The 18704-nt window shown below is 32.8% G+C and overlaps 1 protein-coding gene across 16 annotated transcripts in view; it reads left to right on the top strand.

Annotated features, from left to right (window-relative positions):
- The window catches only part of PCDH15 (protocadherin related 15), a 537899-nt gene that overhangs the window by 477808 nt on the left and 41387 nt on the right, over positions 1-18704 (top strand). For all 16 annotated transcript variants that reach the window (XM_023764291.1, XM_023764288.1, XM_023764290.1 and 13 more), the window contains 2 exons: positions 5675-5890; positions 13866-13954. In XM_023764291.1, the coding sequence (XP_023620059.1) occupies positions 5675-5890; positions 13866-13954 (305 nt within the window). The remainder of the gene's footprint in view (positions 1-5674; positions 5891-13865; positions 13955-18704) is intronic.

Raw genomic sequence — 18704 nt, 5'->3', positions numbered from 1 at the left:
GGCCAAGGGACCCCACCAGTGCATGAATCCATGCACCAGGCCTCTAGTGTGCATATAAGATCTTTTGTTAATCTCTTCTTGCCCTCCCCCCTTCCCTCTGAGATCCATCAGTCTGCTCCATGTTTCCATGCCTGTGGTTTCCACTCCTATGTTGGGCATCTGCCCCCTGGTTGTTAGTGCGTGTCATAGCTACTGGATGGTCAGATGGTCAGATGGTTAGACGGTCATTTAGGCTTTTATATATATAGATTTTTATCTCCTTTATATATCTGGGAAGAATTCTTAAGACATTGAATCTACAATTTACTGTTGTGTTTACTGGGATTTTAGTCCTGGTAATTACTCTGACATATTGAATGCAGTGATGTTAGAGCGAGACCTACCCAACTGTGCTATCAACTATCTGTGTGATGATAAGCAAGTTACTAATCTATCTGTGACTCTATTTCCTCACCTATAAAATAATAATGAAATTTACTCAATAAAAGGATATCATTAGATAATGTATATAAAGAATTTGCATAGCACCTGGAAAATTGTAAGGGTTCAATAGATGTTATATCAGCAATAACATTATACAAATAATGCAAATGAATATTGTGGTTTAAAGATCCCTGGCTTAGATAAGCCACTGACTTTAATAGGTTCAATGGCATGATAGTGGCAGAATTCCAGCTGCAGTTAAGGGATGATTGTGAAATAAGAAATTGGAAGCAGTGATTGTAGAAAAATATTCTGAGGAACTAAACTGTGAAAAATAGATATGGAAATTATAGATATAGTGACAGAATTGGGTATAGAGTAAAACAAGAGTTTAGTTTTATTTTAATAAGAAAGAGATAGATGTCTTATGGTCTGTTAAGTTAAAGGTTGAAAGTACAGAGATAAATAGAGCTGATGAAGCATTAAATGAAGAAGAGATGGGAGAGATTCAGGTGAAGGCCAGTTATTTTGTAACATGCCCTTCATGTTGGATGTTGAGTTTGATGTTTTTTCACGGTTAGGTTTCAGTTATTCAGCTTTGGCAGAAATATCACAGAAGTGATAATGATGTGTTGTCCTCATGACATCTGATCAGGTGACACATGATGATGACTTGGCCCATTACTGGTAATATTAATTTTGATCACTGAATTAAAATAGAGTCTGCTAGGCTTCTCACTGTATAGTGACTCTTTTGCTTTTATAATTAATAGTTATTTTGCGGGGAAATACTTTGAAGCTATGTAAATATTTGATCTTTATCAGTCTTTCACTCACTAGTAACTCTTGCCTGAATCAATTTTTTTCTGAATTGGTTATTATTATGGTGGTTATCAAATGATATTTTTTCCTGAATCCATAATTCCTTCTACACTTATTGGTATTATGCTGTAAGCAAGAGCCTTTTCTTCTTTCATTCACTCATTCATTCATTCAATCTGTATTAGCATACCCGTTCCATTGTATTCAATAGATCATGATCTCTTCCGGCTATTGTTTATTTTGATGTTAGAATAGCCCCTTCAGGCTGGTTCCTTGGTCTTTTTGGTATAATTTTTTCATTAAAAATGATGATCGCACAATACAGACTGTGTAGAAATTTATGTTGCCACTTAACAATAAATTATGAACATTTTCCATGTCATTAAGAATGGTCTGGGAGAGACCCCTCCCATGTGTGAAGGCCCTCATTTCATTAGCCAAGAACACAGCATGTTAACAGAAACAGAGGTGGCACACCAAGCAAGAGCAAGTCTAGTGTGGTTGAGTATATTTTTATCCTGGCCCCTACCTTATAACTGGCTATGCAGCTATTAGAGAGATGTCTACACAGGATGTGAGTATACTTATTGTGGGGCTTCCTTTCACATAAAAATTGTCAGCAACCTATATGTCAATCAACTGGAGATGGAATGTTATATAGTAGTTAAAAAAAACTAGTTATGCAGATCAATATGTATAAATGTGTGTACCCATTATATTACATTCAACAATACACACACTTGTACAATGAATGCATATGTATTCAGAATAATGATGAAAAAGTCCAAGGCAACAATATGTACTGAAATCATGAAAGTGGTTACTATTGGGAAGAAGAGGAATAAAATACAGAAGTGATCTTAAAGAGCTTCAATCTATAATATGTAAATTATATTTCCATAAAGCCATTTTAAAAGAAGATCTAAAGTAAATATGGTATAATGTATAGACTTGATATGCCTGGGTTAGGTAAACAAGTGTTTATTATGTTATTCTCTTTTATACACTCTTATGTTTGAGATATTTTATAAGAAATAAACATTTTTATTTGTGTATTTTTTGTTTTGTTTTTATTTGAGAGAGAGAGAGAGAGAGAGAAACATTGATTAGTTATTCCAATTATTTATGCATTCATTGGTTGCTTCTTGTATATGCCCTGACCAGAGATTGAATGTGCAACCTCAATGTACCCACAACCTTGGGGTATCTGGACAATACAATGCTCTAAACAACAGAGCTATCCTGCCAGGGCCAAGAAACTCTAAGTGATCTATTTTTTTGAAAATCACATCTATCTATTGAGTCTACCTCTCTATATAACAGAATGCAAATAAGCAAACAAAAATTTAAATTTAAAATTATTAAAAGTAGGAAACAAAGAGATATAATATACTGTGCTGAAACTCTCACTTTTTTCACATCTTCAACCAGATTTAAAATTGTGCTCTTAATTTTGTGATCAATATTTTTGTGATTCATTTTGTATTTAAATACATCATATCTTGCAATTTATTTCATAAAAATAACATTTGCTTATTAACTGTATGATTGTAACCTATATAACCAACATTAATCAGTCACATATTATATCTAGGTTTTAGTATTAAATTCATTTTCGGTTGAAAATTGAGTAGACTCAACATTAAGCTAGAAACTCCTTTAACTTGCTCATAAGTATAGTATCTATTGAAATTTTTATTATTTGCTGTTTAACTTACTTGTATTTCACTATTGGGATACTTGGGAGAGAACAGGGAGATTTGAAATAATGATAATAATCCTGACCATTTTTCTAAAATGAGATCTTGAGATTGCAAAGAGGATCAAGCTGATTCAAACAAATGGAAATTTAAAGTGGAATCATTACTAACGACATACTGACAGTAGTTTTATATATTTTTAAAAATGGTCTAGTAAGCATAATTTTGAAAAATGTATCTCATTTTTGACAAATTGTTTCAAATGTACTATGAAAAATAATAAAATAGGTATTTCTAAGTTATAATTATTAATTCCATAACCAAACTTGGCATTAAATAATTATTTGTTTCAGAAAAGTATGGTTTAAAAAAGTACCTTAATCCATAAGACAAAATATGGTGACTTGTGGTAATCATGATTAAATAAATTAACAATACTGTCAGTTAAAATTACTTTTTTATTAAAATTGGAAGTTAATCAGTAAAAACTGTGCTAAGAAGCTTAATGTATCCACAATCACAATGATAATATTGTGACCATGTTTTCTTTTCTAAATGTGATTGTTGTGTTACAGGGTCTATTTTTAAATATAAAGGTTTAGAATATCACAATACAAAATTGAGTAAAGGAAGTCAGACAGAAACTTTATTATGATCCTATCAATATAAAGTTTAAAATTAGGCATAACAAATCAATGGTATTAGAAATCAAAATAGTGGTTTCCCTGGAGAGTTGGGTATAACTAGAAGGTCATGAAGGGATGCTGATAATATAATATCTCATGGAAGTGTATATTTTGCAAAATTTTATTTAGCTGTATACTTAAGATTTGTACATTATAGCATGCCTGTTATACCTCAGTAAAGTTTGCATTAGCAGTAAAAAGTTTATTCCTCGGGAAATGTCAGTGTTAATATGTTAAAGGATATTATTCAACCAAATGCTTTATTGAGTTGGCATTAGTCTAAAATTTTCTCACAGTATGTAAAAGAAATGTCTTTGATTAGTTGATTCAAACTCTGATTTTTAACTTTTGTGGGAAATGTGCTTTTTTTTTCTATGCTGTGCTTTGTTAAATGAATAAAATCTCTGGGGTTCAAAGCTTAAAAAGAAAAAAAACTTTGATAACTATTCTTTTCTTTGTTCTTTTTTTCCCTTTAAGTAATATTGTTGAAATATAATTACCATTCCTCTAATGCCAAAATTAAGCTCTACCATTATGCAATCCATACCAATCATCTAAAGAGATGAGCTGGTAGTTAGAGCTTATTCTATTCTAAAGTTGAGAATTTTAACTTCTTAGAAAATTAAAGAAATATCTTATCCTGAAGTGAAATATCTGGGTTAAGTTACCTTATCTACCAGCTGGGTAGAGTTATCCTGAAATATTTTAATGGTTAAGCATATATATCAATTTTGAAGCCAGAGAGTCAAGTTCATGCTGTACCTTAATGCACATTTATATAATTTATAGTATTGTCATTTATATACTAACTTTACCACTTACTATGCAGGTTTTGAAAAATTAAACCAAATAAAATGTCAGTTCTTTAGTCACAAAAGCCGCACTTCAAGTGTTCAATAGTCAAATGTACCTAGTGGCTACTGTATTAGAGCATATTTAAAGAATTTCCAGAAAGTTTTACTGGACAGCTAATATATATAAATGGAATAATACATTCCTCAGAGAGTTTATTAAATATTTCTGTTGAATTCTTAGCATTATGAAGGCAAATAATAAATGCTTGATCATGATATTTAATAGTCATATCATTGGTTAAAATAAGAATAAGCAGATAAAACAATAATAAAAACATAAAACTTACATATCTAGAATCATGACTAGCATATATGTAGGTTTTTATAAATTCACTAAGACTCTGTTAATCATTCTGCTTCCAAATATTTTACTATGAAATAATTCTCAAATTGGCATTCTGAAAAATGTCCCTGAAGTAGAATCCATAGACCAGCCCAATATGTAATGCTCATACTTTATTAAACACACACACACACACACACACACACACACACACACACACGAACCATATTCTAAGCAACTATTTACCTTATTACAATTTTCAATGCTAAGAAACCTTAACTTGTAGATTGTAAGTACCTACAATCCAGGAACAAATCTGGATAATCAGGGTATGGGATAATGTAAAAAATAAGTTGGATTAGTATTCTAACCCTCTGTAATTATGCTATGACATTAACTAATTAGAATCTCTTTAAGCAACTCTGAGCTTACTGGTTAACAGCTCTGAACTTTGATTTATCTTATTGTCATTGGATGTATTTTAGTGCCTTTATTTTTTTCCCCTTTTAAAAAGTAGGTTAAATAAAAGACACAAACCCATGCTATGTCTATATGCAAGACAATGGTTAGGTAAACAGTGAGTCCCATCCTTAAACCAATTTGGATCTCAGCCCAGAGCTGAACCCATCTGGCATACCAATCAAAAAACCTGATTCATCAACTGGGCTCTGTTAGTGTCTATGTCCTTTTATTCACAGTTCAGTAGGTATTATTCTAATGACAATCCTTGAGCCCTGTGGACACAAAGTTTGTAAATCTATCTAACAGCATCCAGAAAAGTAGACTTTTAGGAGGGCTTTTTGCATTATTATTACACAAGGAACATCAATTTTACAAGCAGAAATAAGTCCTTTAATAAGGGTCATTTTTTCGCCTATTTATAACTTGTGTTTGTTTCCCTCCTAGGCTACTGATAAAGATACTGGCAATTACAGTGCCATAGCATACAGACTCATAATTCCACCAATCAAAGAAGGAAAAGAAGGATTCGTGGTAGAAACATATACAGGGCTTATCAAAACGGCCATGCTCTTCCATAACATGAGGAGGTCCTACTTCATGTTTCAAGTCATCGCAACTGACGACTATGGGAAGGGACTAAGTGGCAAAGCAGATGTACTTGTAAGTAGATAAATCTTCAGATGCCTTACTAGTCTGGGGTCAATGTTTTCAACTGATAGAACTTTTAAATTTATTTGAAATAGGCTTTCTAAAATATAAATGTGATTAATTTTATCCAGGTTGTTGATAGCTATAGCTTAGTATAAAAAAATAGCTTTAAAGTTGTTGGGTTGTGTGTTTTTTTGACATTTGGGAAATACATCATATGTTTTTATATATGCTTTTGACAACAGTGTCATAAGCATTGGATTTCTATTTGGTCTGCAGATCTCATTTTTAATGCATATTAGGTTGGAGCTACTTAAATTTTTAAAATGCTTTGCAGAGTTGTGCTGTAGAAATTAAAATAATTTGTATTATTGTTTAAATTACCTTTAGGCCTTTTGTAACTAAGAAAACAAAAGGAATGTTCATGTTTCAATGGATTTTTTTTCTTGTTGTTTAAAAGTCCCATTGATGACATTGATGATCCTTGACTAAGTTACATTTGGTTTCAGTCAATAATATCACTTTATTCTGACTTTTTCTTTAGAATTTTGGTGGTAGATTATTCTCAAGGGTGGCTTGCTATTAGCATTTACTCAAAATATTTAACACCAATGCATCCATTCCATGGAATCTCTATCATTATTTGGACTTTTCTCTGATAAATCTAGTATAAATTATAAGTATAATTATTAGAAATGTTTGTCCCTTAAAGATAGAATCAAGTATATATATATTTGCTTCTTACATCTTATTATATCTTCTTTTTTCAAAGCTTTCCTCATTTAATTCTTTGGACAGGTTTAACCTTCATATTATGCAGACATCAGTGATCAAATATTTTTCTTTTTAGATAAAGATCAATCACCATGATTGTGGTGGGTGTGAAGGCCACAACATTCTCATTTATAACAGTAAAGCTGCATAAAAAAACAAGGGCCAATCTAAGCCAAGAAACTTTTGACATAGAAGATATTAAGGTTGATATAGATTTTCAATCAAATTAATATCTGTAAACATTAGGTAAAATAATGCTATTTCTCTTCCTGTTAAAATAAACACACTGTGGTGCTTTAAGGTTAAGTGATAATTTAGTATATTAAACATAATTAAAATATTATAAAAATCATAAAAATGCAACTATATAGATTATATATATATGATATGCACATAAGCAGTATGAAGTTTATGGGATTTTTATTTGGACTCTACAAGTTATTATGTGGAAATTATGAAGTATACCTTTAAAATTATTCAAACTATATTGAGAAAAATTAAATTAAAATAAATGATAATGTTCTATATTTATAATGTGATATGCCTTCCTAGCAAATAATATTTGTAAGATCTAAAATTCTTTATGGAAAGAAATAAATATTTTATGAAGAGAGAACAACAATGTACCAAAACCAAGAAGAAAGAGATGTGATGATAGGTCTGAATAACTGATAGATATTCACTCAGTCTGAAGAATGAGACTCAGAAGTGACTAAGAGAAAGGGCTGAAGGTGGAAGTAGTTGGTTTATCTAAAAGCAGAAAGCAACATTAAAATTATTGGAACTCTTTCCTAAAAGCAACAAGAAACCATTTTTTTAAAATTTAGTAAGGGTGAATGAAGATAAGATTTTAATTTAGATAAAACCTTGCTTAATGCAAATGTGGTTCTCCCCTGAGGATACTTCTGCTGCCTTCCAAAATAATGGCTTTTGTATTCTGTTCTATATATGTTTGCCACAGTCTTCATACTACCTACTGGCAAAGTAGAATTCTCAGTGCACCACATGGCTGCTTCTAGATCTTTCCTTCTTCCCAAGAATCCAACCTTGATTCTCATCATCTGTGTCTCTGTCACTTACTCACTGCCTCACATTATTGCTGTGATCACCCAAATCGTTGCTCAATCCCCAACATATTTCAATGAGTTTAGCTCCGGAGTTATCTCCAACAATTCTTCTCTCCTAATTTTTGGCAATTTTGTTATACACATAGATGAATCTTCCAGTATCGTGAACTTAAAATTTCCCTGAATGGCTTTCCTCCAATGGCTTTACCATCTACCCTATTAAAATAACAACCAGAGTTATTTTAGCCATTACCAATTACTGCAACCCCTCTGTAACCTCCTCCATTTCAAACTTCCCACTCTCTGACAATAATACTGAATGTGTTCAGCTAGCCCCAGCACTCTGTCCTCACCAGGACCTTTAATTCATTTAGCCTGCTATATTTTTACCCTTCCTCTAACCCCCCTGTGCTCTCTTTCCTGCTTACCAGTTTTGTAGTGCATTATCAATTATTAAAAGCACTCCATCACATAAAAATTCAACTTCCTTGCCTTCTCTTCCTAAATCACATACACTTAGCAAAACCATAACTGTACTTAATTGCAACGTTCTTCTTTCTCTCATGCTGAGTATGACTGCAAAAACATGTACGCTTATATAATTAATCTTTCTTTAAATTAATGATGAAATCCCCCAAGTGAGCTCTTATTTATTCAATAACCACACTATATATTTCCTGGTTCATTCATACTCCTCCTCTTCTAGAAGAACTTGTTTCTTACAATCCTAATTAATTGGCAACATATTTCCCTGAAAGGTAACATTAAAGCATTTAGAAGGCTACTTTGACAACTCCCATCACTAAATCCTCCTACCTACCAGGATTTATACTGACATTCTTTGCATTATTATTATTATTATTATTATTATTATTATTATTAGATGGATTCTCTATGCATTTATCAGGAACCATTACCTTGACCTGTGCAACAGATTCAAATCCCACTCACCAACCCTAGGACATTGTTTCAACAGCTCTCTCATTTTCTATATTCATCATTAATATCAATCCCCCTTTATTTGATTATTCCCATAACCATGCCTTTTTTTCTTTTTATGTTCAACATAAAGCCCTCTTACTCTACATCTCCTTCAAGCTACCACTCATTTCTATTACTCTTTCCAGAAACATTCTTTGTTAGAGTTGACTAATTTCTCACCATCTAATCTCTTTCAAACTCTCTCTAATCATAATGTCAGTGCCAATACTCATCCAAACTCATTATGTCAACATCATCAATGGCTTCTTGCTACTAAATGGATTGGTAATTTCAGTCTTCATCTTATTTGAACCATCAGCAGCACTTGGATGATTATTACCTTTACTAGGCTTTTGGGCCACCATTCTCTCTTTTTACTTCTTACCTTACTGTTTACTAATATTCCTTCTTGGTTCCTTTGCTGGTTCAATTTCTTCTCCTCACCCTTTAGTACTGAGATTTCCTAGAGCTCAGACAGTAATTAATTCTCTTTTCTACTTGTACTCATGACCCAGTAAATTCATCCAGACTCATAACTTTAAAATATCATCTATATACTAAAACATATTAAAGTTATATCTTCACCCCAAAGTTCATTTCTAAAGAGTGGACTCATCAATCTATTTGTACTTGCAACAATTACACATTAATATCTAATAAAGATATCTGTGTAATGTGTCCTAAACTGAACTTCACTTCCTTATCACATTTCTTTCATTTATAGTCTTCCCAACTTCACTTGATGCCCAAATTATCTTTGAGTTCCTTCAGCTAAAATTTCTTGATTCAATCCCTTAGCAAATACTGTTATTACTGTACATTACTAACTCCACATTTTTCAACATTTCTACTGTTTAAACTTGGTTGAAACCACTATCATATTTCACCTATATCATTGCACAAACTCATTACTTGCCCTCATGTTTCTATTCTTCCTACACTACAGTCCAGTTTAATTATAACAGCCAGTGATTCAAATGTAATTCAGCTCCTGTAATTTCCTAGTTCAAAATCTTTTAATATAATGCCAATTTACCCAGAGAAATGTTCAAGTCATATATGAGACCCTTGATTCTGGCCTCCGGGAACCTCATTTTCTACTCTTCTCTCTCTTACTCATTCAAACCCAATAATCTTGGCCAAGTTGCTTTTGTTCAAACAGTCAGACATGCTCTTACTTAGAGATTTGGCAGTGGCTCTGTTTAGAATGCTTCTTCTCCAGAGGTAGCATCATGATGTAGTAACAAAGAACACACACACACCTCAAAAGGCTATTCAAACATCTCGTATTTTTTTAAGAAAAGTGAGATTATGCTAGAAACCATGTGAGAGAGACAGTGACCACCCCAAGCAAGAAATGGTGGGCCTCTAAAGGTCCAGTATGTTAGCTATTTGCCATGGGTGGCTTCTCAGCACTTGAAATGTAACTAGGTTGCATTAAGATGTACTGTAAGTATATAATACACACTGAATTTCAAAGTCCTAGCATGAAAAAATGTGAAATGTCTCCTTAGTAAGTTGTTTTATGTTGATTGCATATTGGAATGATAATGTATTAAATACATTGTGTTAAATGTATTATTGAATTAATTTCACTATTTTTCCTCTTTGAGTGCCAGAAAATTTAAAATTATATATCTGGTATGTATTTGAGACTCAGATTCTATTTCTATTGGACGGTACTGTCTAAAGTATATGGGAAAAATGGGTGAGGGCAAGGAAATATAAGAGGTTTGTGATGAAGAATTAAAAGGACTTAGGAAATAATGTAACTTGACAATCTCTTGTTTTAGAATTCAAAGCTTCATACATGATATTTTCTATTTCCTTTTTTTTTTACCATACCTAGCGACAAATCAATTTTCACAATAATAGGTATATTTTCTTTAAAATCTTTCATTAGTAGTCAACACACAAAGAATAAAATTAAGTAATTTAATAAGCAGAATTTTTATGGTTTTGTATAACAAACTAACATTTATTTCTGATACTATTTACATAGAAGCTATACTGGAAAAAGTAACAAATAATATTCAGTAATGCTAAAGATTCAAATATCTCTTCCTTATATGATGGAAGAAACTAAAGATTCAGGGATATAGAATTTTTTGAAAATCAGAATTTAAACTATAATAGCTTATTCTTCATTTGCATAGTCCAATATATACACATTCTATATAAATCATATGTTAATACTTTTAAAATATTTAAAATTTTAAATGTAACTTTTAACAGGTAAATCTGAAACAACTACTTTTGGAGTTAAACACAGTAAGATATTTTATTTGAATTATAAATTTTCTGTCTTAAAAATAACAAAAGTATGTTTTCAAAGTTTATTAAGATCAGAAAATCTTTTAGATAAATTGTAAGATTAATATACATATATTCCAGAGGATCTGAAATCTTAATTTATTCTGTTGATTCAGTCAGAATATAGTCCCTAAGCTCATTAACAAATTGAAAATTCCCTTTGAGTCAGTAATTTATCTTTCTGAGGTATTACTGACTATTCTTAAAAGGCAAATAATAGAGTTACTTATATCTGCTAGGTGAAATTTTGCTTCCAAATAGGGTCCCAGCACATGAATTGATTGCCTTTCAAAAGTTTTCTTGTAAAAAAAAAAACTTCAAAAGCTCAGAACATATATAAGAGGAAATTCTAAAAATCTGACAGCCACATGTAATAGATGCCTATGTATTTGTCATGGTAGATTTACTGCATAATAAAAAACTCCAAAATTTCAAAAATTTAAACAAACAAATGTGATTTTTCTCTCATAGGACTGCAATGAAAGTGTATGTGGTCGAGTGATGCTCTCCACGGCTTTCCTACAAATGGAAACACAGGGACTCGGTTTCCTTCAACTTACAATTTTGTCCTTTTCTATGACTTCTTTATTAGGATAGAAATTGAAAAAGAAGAAAAGGTTCACACAGAAAATACTCAAGCAATTTCTTTCTTTTCACTAACTTTATATCTGTCAGAACATCATGTGGTTCCACCAAACTACAAAGGAGGTTGAGGAATCTGTTCTTGTTGAGATAACACTCCATGGCTACTATTTGTTCCAGGCTGTTTGCTTTTTGTCAGAATTTCTTTTCTCTTTTTTGGACATTGTCTGAACCAGTGTTGAAAGAAGGGGGGCGGTAAGGAAGGGAAGAAGATAAAGAAGAGAGGGAGAGGAGAGTGGACAGACTGAGGAAGGGAGAAAAGAAAGGAGAAAATAATTTTATAAGTATCATATACATTTTTTAGAGATTTTTGCCATGTATACTACCAAAAACAAAAATAAGCAAATAAATAAACAAAACTAAAATATTTCTAGGTAATTTATGTCTCTTTTTTCATTCAGGACCAATAAGAAAAGAAAAATGTTGCACAAAAACTGTGATAATCTATTTCTAATAAAATTAGATGTGTGTGTGTGTGAATTTATAAGCAGGAAAATGTAAACATTTGGTCCCAGACACCTATAATGAGTTAGGGATGCAAGGTTGTAACTGCCAATGTTCACTATTTGCTCATAGGTGCCTGGCTTAATATACACTGCAGAACCCGAATTACTGGGCTCAAACAATGGTTTGAAAGATTGCTAATTAGTTGCATTATTTCACATAGTAGTTTGGATTTCTTCTCCCAAAACACTGAATCTTCCAGCCAATCTGGACCTGTTTTCCCATATGGCCATATCATTAGAGATGAGTTAGTAGTTGACCTCTTCAGATGAGTTGTAGACTCTGATTTGTCACATTTCCACTTCTCCCTATTATTTCATGCTTTTGGCTACTTCACTCATTTACATTACCTGTCTGGTCTTTGAAGACACTAATTTTGTGGCTCCTGAAAGGGCATCCATACGTAGACAACTTGGAGCCTGTACCGAAAAAACTTGCAGCATAAAATTATTCCCTAGTATAAATTATGATCAGATATATGATGCTAAATATGCCTAATCCAGTATATTCAGTTTATGGTCCTGGTACATATACATACACATAGTTCTAATAGTGTCTAACTTACATGCAAGACAATATGTAATTTGACTTTACATTTTTTATATTCATATTGGGTAATAGTAAAGAGCACATGTTCTGGAGTCAGCCTGCACTAATAGGTCCCAAGTTATTAAATGTTTCTTTGTTTATTAGTTTTCTTATTTATAACTGAATAATAGTCATAACTACCTGATATGGTGGTTGTTAGAATTAAATGAGTTAAAGCCTGTAGTGTATTGAGGAAAAAAGTAAATTGTATGTTGTAAGCAGGTAATAAATGCTTTTATTTTTATTCCATTATTCTAAATAAGAACAGGAAAAATGTTATTAATGTTAAATGAGTAGGGTGAACTCATCAACAGCTGTTAAAATTAATTTTAGCCCCACATGTAAGTTTACATGTATATTCGTCTTTATCTACACATAAAGTTGGCTAAAGCAGACATAAAGACTATATATGATACTGCCCTAGTCAGTTTGGCTCAGTGGATAGAGCATCATCCTGAGGACTGAAGGGTCCCAGGTTCAATTCTGGTCAAGGGCACGTACCTCAGTTGCAGGCTCAATCCCTGACCCTAGTCAGGGCTGTGTGGGAGGCAACCAGTCCATTGTCTCTCTCACATTGATGTTTCTCTCTATATATATCTCTCCCCCTCCTTTCCACTCTCTCTAAAAATCAACGGGAAAATATCCTTAGGTGAGGATTAACAACAACAACAACAACAACAGCAAGACTATGTATGATGGTTTTATTAAATGAATTATTCTAACTAGTCATATCACAGATTCTTAGTCACAATGACTAAATGATCTCTTGAGATTTATAAAATAAAGGCTGTGTTTTTTTTGTTTTCCTGAGTGTTCTTAACCTACCTAATTAAAAAACAAAAACATCTTTCATAATGAAGAAAGCAAACAAACACAAAATCAACAACAGTGGAAGTCACTTAAGTTTCTGTAACTTCTAAGTAAACAACAAATGGTCTGTCATTCTGAACATGCCCCGACATCTAATGAAAATTACATGACTAAAAATCATTTATTCCTGAATTTAAAAATGAAAACCACCGTGTGAAATGCATAGCAGAGAAGAAATAAAAAATGATCTAATTATAGAAATGTTAATGAGTAAAAGCCAAACAAATTCTGTTTTTTTCTTCTTTCAGGTCTCTGTTGTCAATCAGCTGGACATGCAAGTCATTGTTTCTAATGTGCCTCCCACTCTAGTGGAAAAAAAGATAGAAGAACTTACAGAGTAATGAATTTTTGCTTACTTATATATTTATTTTCATACAGCTATAATTTCTATTGGATTAGGTAATTTTAATCATTATAATGTTCAGTTTAAACATATATTTTAACACACTGTCTTAATAATTTAGCTTGCTGTTTTCCTAAAGTAAGTAGTTTTATTTGAAATATGTGGAGGTTCTAACAGTACTTTCAAATAGGACTGGAAATTAGATGTGAAAAGATATTAATTTGTAATGCCTTGATTGATGCATCAACATAACTTCAAATGCAGCATATAAGAAATAAATCATAACATTAATTATTTGAGCATATAGCATGTCCCAAAAAATGTATACACGCACTTTGAATAATTATAAAGGCAGTATTTATTGAAATACACTTCATTTTCAAAATTGAGCTATCAGCTGTTAAAGTGTGTGTACAATTTTTTGGTCCCAAATTACTCAAATAGCCCAATATCTAATAAGCAATCCAGCTAGTCCAGGGAATGCTATTTCTCAGAGTGATATACCTAGATGGCTAAAGCTTATTTTTTTCAAAAACCAATTTTAAATGATATATGTTTAATTATTCTAACATATATGACATGCCCATCTGCCTTTGAACAGAGTACACTGAATATGTTATTGTTTACTCAGAGTTGTGATTATTTACTAAACAGCTGGCCTTTAATATATTGAGTGCTCTCAAGGATTATTGAAATGTCTTTACTCTTTTACTCTTAACTACCCTGACCTAACCTGCCACCATTTCATAATTTGTAAATTGGTATTTATTTATTATTATGTCTTCTATTGAATTTTGGTTGATACATGCCAATTATCACTGTTAATCTGCCTCTCTCTAGAAAAATATCTCCTACTTAGAAATTCCCAGGAGAAGCTTCAGATAGGTAACTAAACTATTAGTAATTATGTGTCAAATAAAATACAATAGGCATTGATTAAGGCATGAGTGATACCCTTATAATGAGGCATAGGTGTTTTGCAACAATTATTTGTTGATCTTTTATAAAATGGAACCATTGGATGTCATATAAATTTTCCTACAAATGAGGTGAATATCAACATGTATGCATGGAATATTGATAATACAGTGTCTTGTTTACCTCTGAAAGTGTTATATATGCTTAACTTTTATCAAAATAATAGCTGATAACACCTGAAAATTTTAGAATTATACCTGTCTTTTAGCTGCTTTAATGTCATCTATTGGTGTAGGCTTTCTCTGATTACACTGTCCAAAAGAGATGACATTCTCTTCAACCTTTAACCCAGTGATTTTCAACTGGTGTGCCACAAAATTTTTAAAAACATGCAATACCTGACTATATAGTCAGGGCATTGACCTCTTTTCCCAAATTAAAAAAAAATGACAACAGCCAACATAACAGAAGCCATCTGATGTAAATGAATCAAAATTATACCTTTTTTTTTTGGTCACATAGGCAAAAAATATAAAAAATATAAGAAATAAATATAAGAAATAAAAGAAATAAATAATAACATTATTTTTTGGAGTGCCACAGAATTTTAATAATGCCATGAGATGAATAAGGTTCAAAATTGCTTCTCTAATCCTTTTTTCTTTCTCTTTCTTCAGAGTATTATCTAATATTTTTATTATATGTCAATTTCCCACTGGGATATAAATTCCATAAGAATAGAAAAATCTGTTTTCACTGCTATAATTTCAGTTATATAGCAAGTACTCAATGCATTTTACAGTTATAAATTTTGTAAAACCAAAATCATAATGCCCCTTTCGTCATATTGAGACAATTTATGAAAATTGAAGAAAATGGCAGATAAAAGTATAATTTCATAGCGAATTATATGATTTATTCCTTTTAAGTGGTATGAAGATATGAATGAGAAAAATCAGGCAACTTTCAAGTCTTGAGAGAACTGTATCACTATGAAAGGAGCTGTAACTTTGTATAACATAGGTTTTGAAATTCAAGATTGGGCATATAATTTAATCTTTACCAGACTCAGTTTCACCAGCCCATATTATAAAGAGCTAATATGCTAATTAGACCGAACAGTAGAACAACCGTCCAGACGACCTTCTGGATGAAGCCAGGGCTGCGAGGGCCCGCTGAGGCAGCCGGGGCTGCCAGGCCCAGCTGAGGCTGCAAGGGGCTGAGAGGGCCGAGTTCCTTGCACGATTTTTGTGCATCGGACGTCTAGTTGGTTGAAAAGAGCTAATAAAACTTGTATCAAAGAACTGTGATAAGAACTAAATGATATAAGCCATCTCAGACAATGGAAATCATGAACATTTAATGAATAATAGATATACAGAAATGAGGTTAGTAGCCCAAAGTCTGTAGGTTAAGACAGAGGCCACAGTTTTGCACTTTCTATTCAAAGAGCAGATAGTGTAGTAATGGAGCTCAGATTACGGACTCAGACAAGTTTGAATCCTCCTATAGTTGTGTGATTTCTGAGCAAGATATTTAACACATCAGACCACGCTTCCTCATCTTGAATATTGAAATAAGGATGTCAACTTTGTGTTGCGTTTGATAAAATGAAATGTAAATTTTCTGGTACAGTAAGTCATAGCAGGCACATGACTGATTTCTTGCGATACATTTTTCAAAGCCTGTATTACATTAGAGATTCTTAAGCTCAAAAATTTCTCATCTCTTTTAAAAAATGTACTTTTTTAAAAAATATGTATTTTATTGATTTTTTACAGAGAGGAAGGGAGAGGGATAGAAAGTTAGAAACATCAATGAGAGAGAAACATCGATCAGCTGCCTCCCGCACACCCCCTACTGGGGATGTGCCCGCAACCAAGGTACATGCCCTTGACCAGAATCGAACCTGGGACCCTTCAGTCCACAGGCTGATGCTCTATCCACTGAGCCAAACCGGTTAGGGCAAAATGTACTTTTTTTAAGAGCAGTTTTATATTGGCAATAAAATTGAGCAAAAGATTCAAAGAATTCCTATATGCTCTCTTTCCTCATGGATTCCTATAGATTCCCTCACTATCTACATCAGCGTTTCTCAACCTGTGGGTTGCGACCCCTTCGGCGGTCCAACGACCCTTTCACAGGGGTCGCCTAAGACCATCCTGCATATCAGATATTTACATTATGATTCATAACAGTAGCAACATTACAGTTATGAAGTAGCAACGAAAATAATTTTATGGTTGGGTCACAACATGAGGAACTGTATTTAAAGGGCCAGAAGGTTGAGAACCACTGCATAAGGGATCTCCACGTACCCATAATCTATAATAATAAAAGCATAATATGCTAATTAGACCAGACAGCTGAACAACCTTCCAGACATCATTCTGGACAAAGCCACTGTGGCAGGGGCCGAGGCAGAGGTGGTTAGGGGTGATCAGGCAGGAAGGCGAGCATTTAGGGGCATCAGGCAGGCAGGCAAGTGAGCGGTTAGGAGCCAGTAGTTTCACTGCCCTAAAAATCCTCTTTGCTCCACCTAGTCATCTCTCTCCTCCCCACTAACCTCTGGTCTTTTTACTGTCTTCACAATGTTACCTTTTCCAGAAGGTTATATAGTTGGAATCATGAATTGTGTGTAGCCTTTCTGGTCTCATTTTGTAAGCTACTTTAGTGGGTGAAAGTGATAGTGACAGGGACTGTTAGACCTGATTCAGCACCAGGAAGCCCCAAACACTCACTCTTAATGTCCAGGGGTGAATAATGAAAATGCACACATAACCAAGATAGACAGCAGAGTGCCAATTTGTTCATTAAAAATAAGAATTTACTGTTCCAGTGATAGGACTAACCGGCACATTCATTTCCTGTAGGCATTCTTAGATGACAAGTCACAACATCATCAAAGCCATTTTCTATATTTCCTATGAGATATCCCTATCCTAGGAAGTGGAAAACTAGAATTCCATTTGGTCATCACTTTTATATTTTTTTCTTAGACCCTTATTTGAGGCCAAATCATAATCCAAAGTTTCCTTGGTAAGCATGAAGCCAGTACAAACTGAGAGAGTTGATGAAAGGAACACATAATAACCTAATATGTCCATTTGATGGTGGAAAATTATTTGCAAAGGGAGTCAATATCCTTTGATGGCTAAGAGCTCAATGCCTGGAAAGTAGGATGCGCACAGTAAATGTTAGCTGCTACAGTGATGCTAATGATTACTCTCCACTCCCCTGGAATTGGGTTAAAGGGCTTACCGAATTTTTTTATTGCTTTTGTTATTTTATGCTTATAGAGGTAACCAACACCCCTTCGTAATGAAACTCCTTTTTAATCATATTAACATATTCCAGCTAATCCGATGCCCCCTACAGGTGGCCTATGTTCTGAAGTATTTTAGTTTTACTTTAGGATTTATCTCTTTGTGAGTCTTTTGTCTCTTTTACAAAGTCTTGAGATTAAGGAGCAGGAGAAATAGTTGTAAGGACAAGATCAGTGACACCTTATAACCAACAAATGATTGGCAATAGTGTCCTTTCTCCTTCCACTTCACCATGAAGTCCCGATGAGTAAAAGAAGTTTGGGATGCTAAAATTTAAATTCTTATGAAACTTCAGAAATGGCATTTTCAAAATGTATAAATTAAAGATTTTAGAAATATTGTGTTACTATATGAATTGGAATTGACAATTTAGGTCTCAGAGTTGCTTACTTCCTTTACTTTCTAAATACAATATGAAAAATCGATGATAGAGAACTTTATTGCAGTAGTTAATGCTTTGATGTGGATGAATCAATCTTAATGAAATATTTATATTACAT

This window comes from Myotis lucifugus, unplaced genomic scaffold (genome assembly GCF_000147115.1).
Source record: "Myotis lucifugus unplaced genomic scaffold, Myoluc2.0 scaffold_326, whole genome shotgun sequence".
NCBI lineage: Eukaryota > Metazoa > Chordata > Mammalia > Chiroptera > Vespertilionidae > Myotis > Myotis lucifugus.
This window is presented reverse-complemented; position numbering and strand designations above follow the sequence as displayed.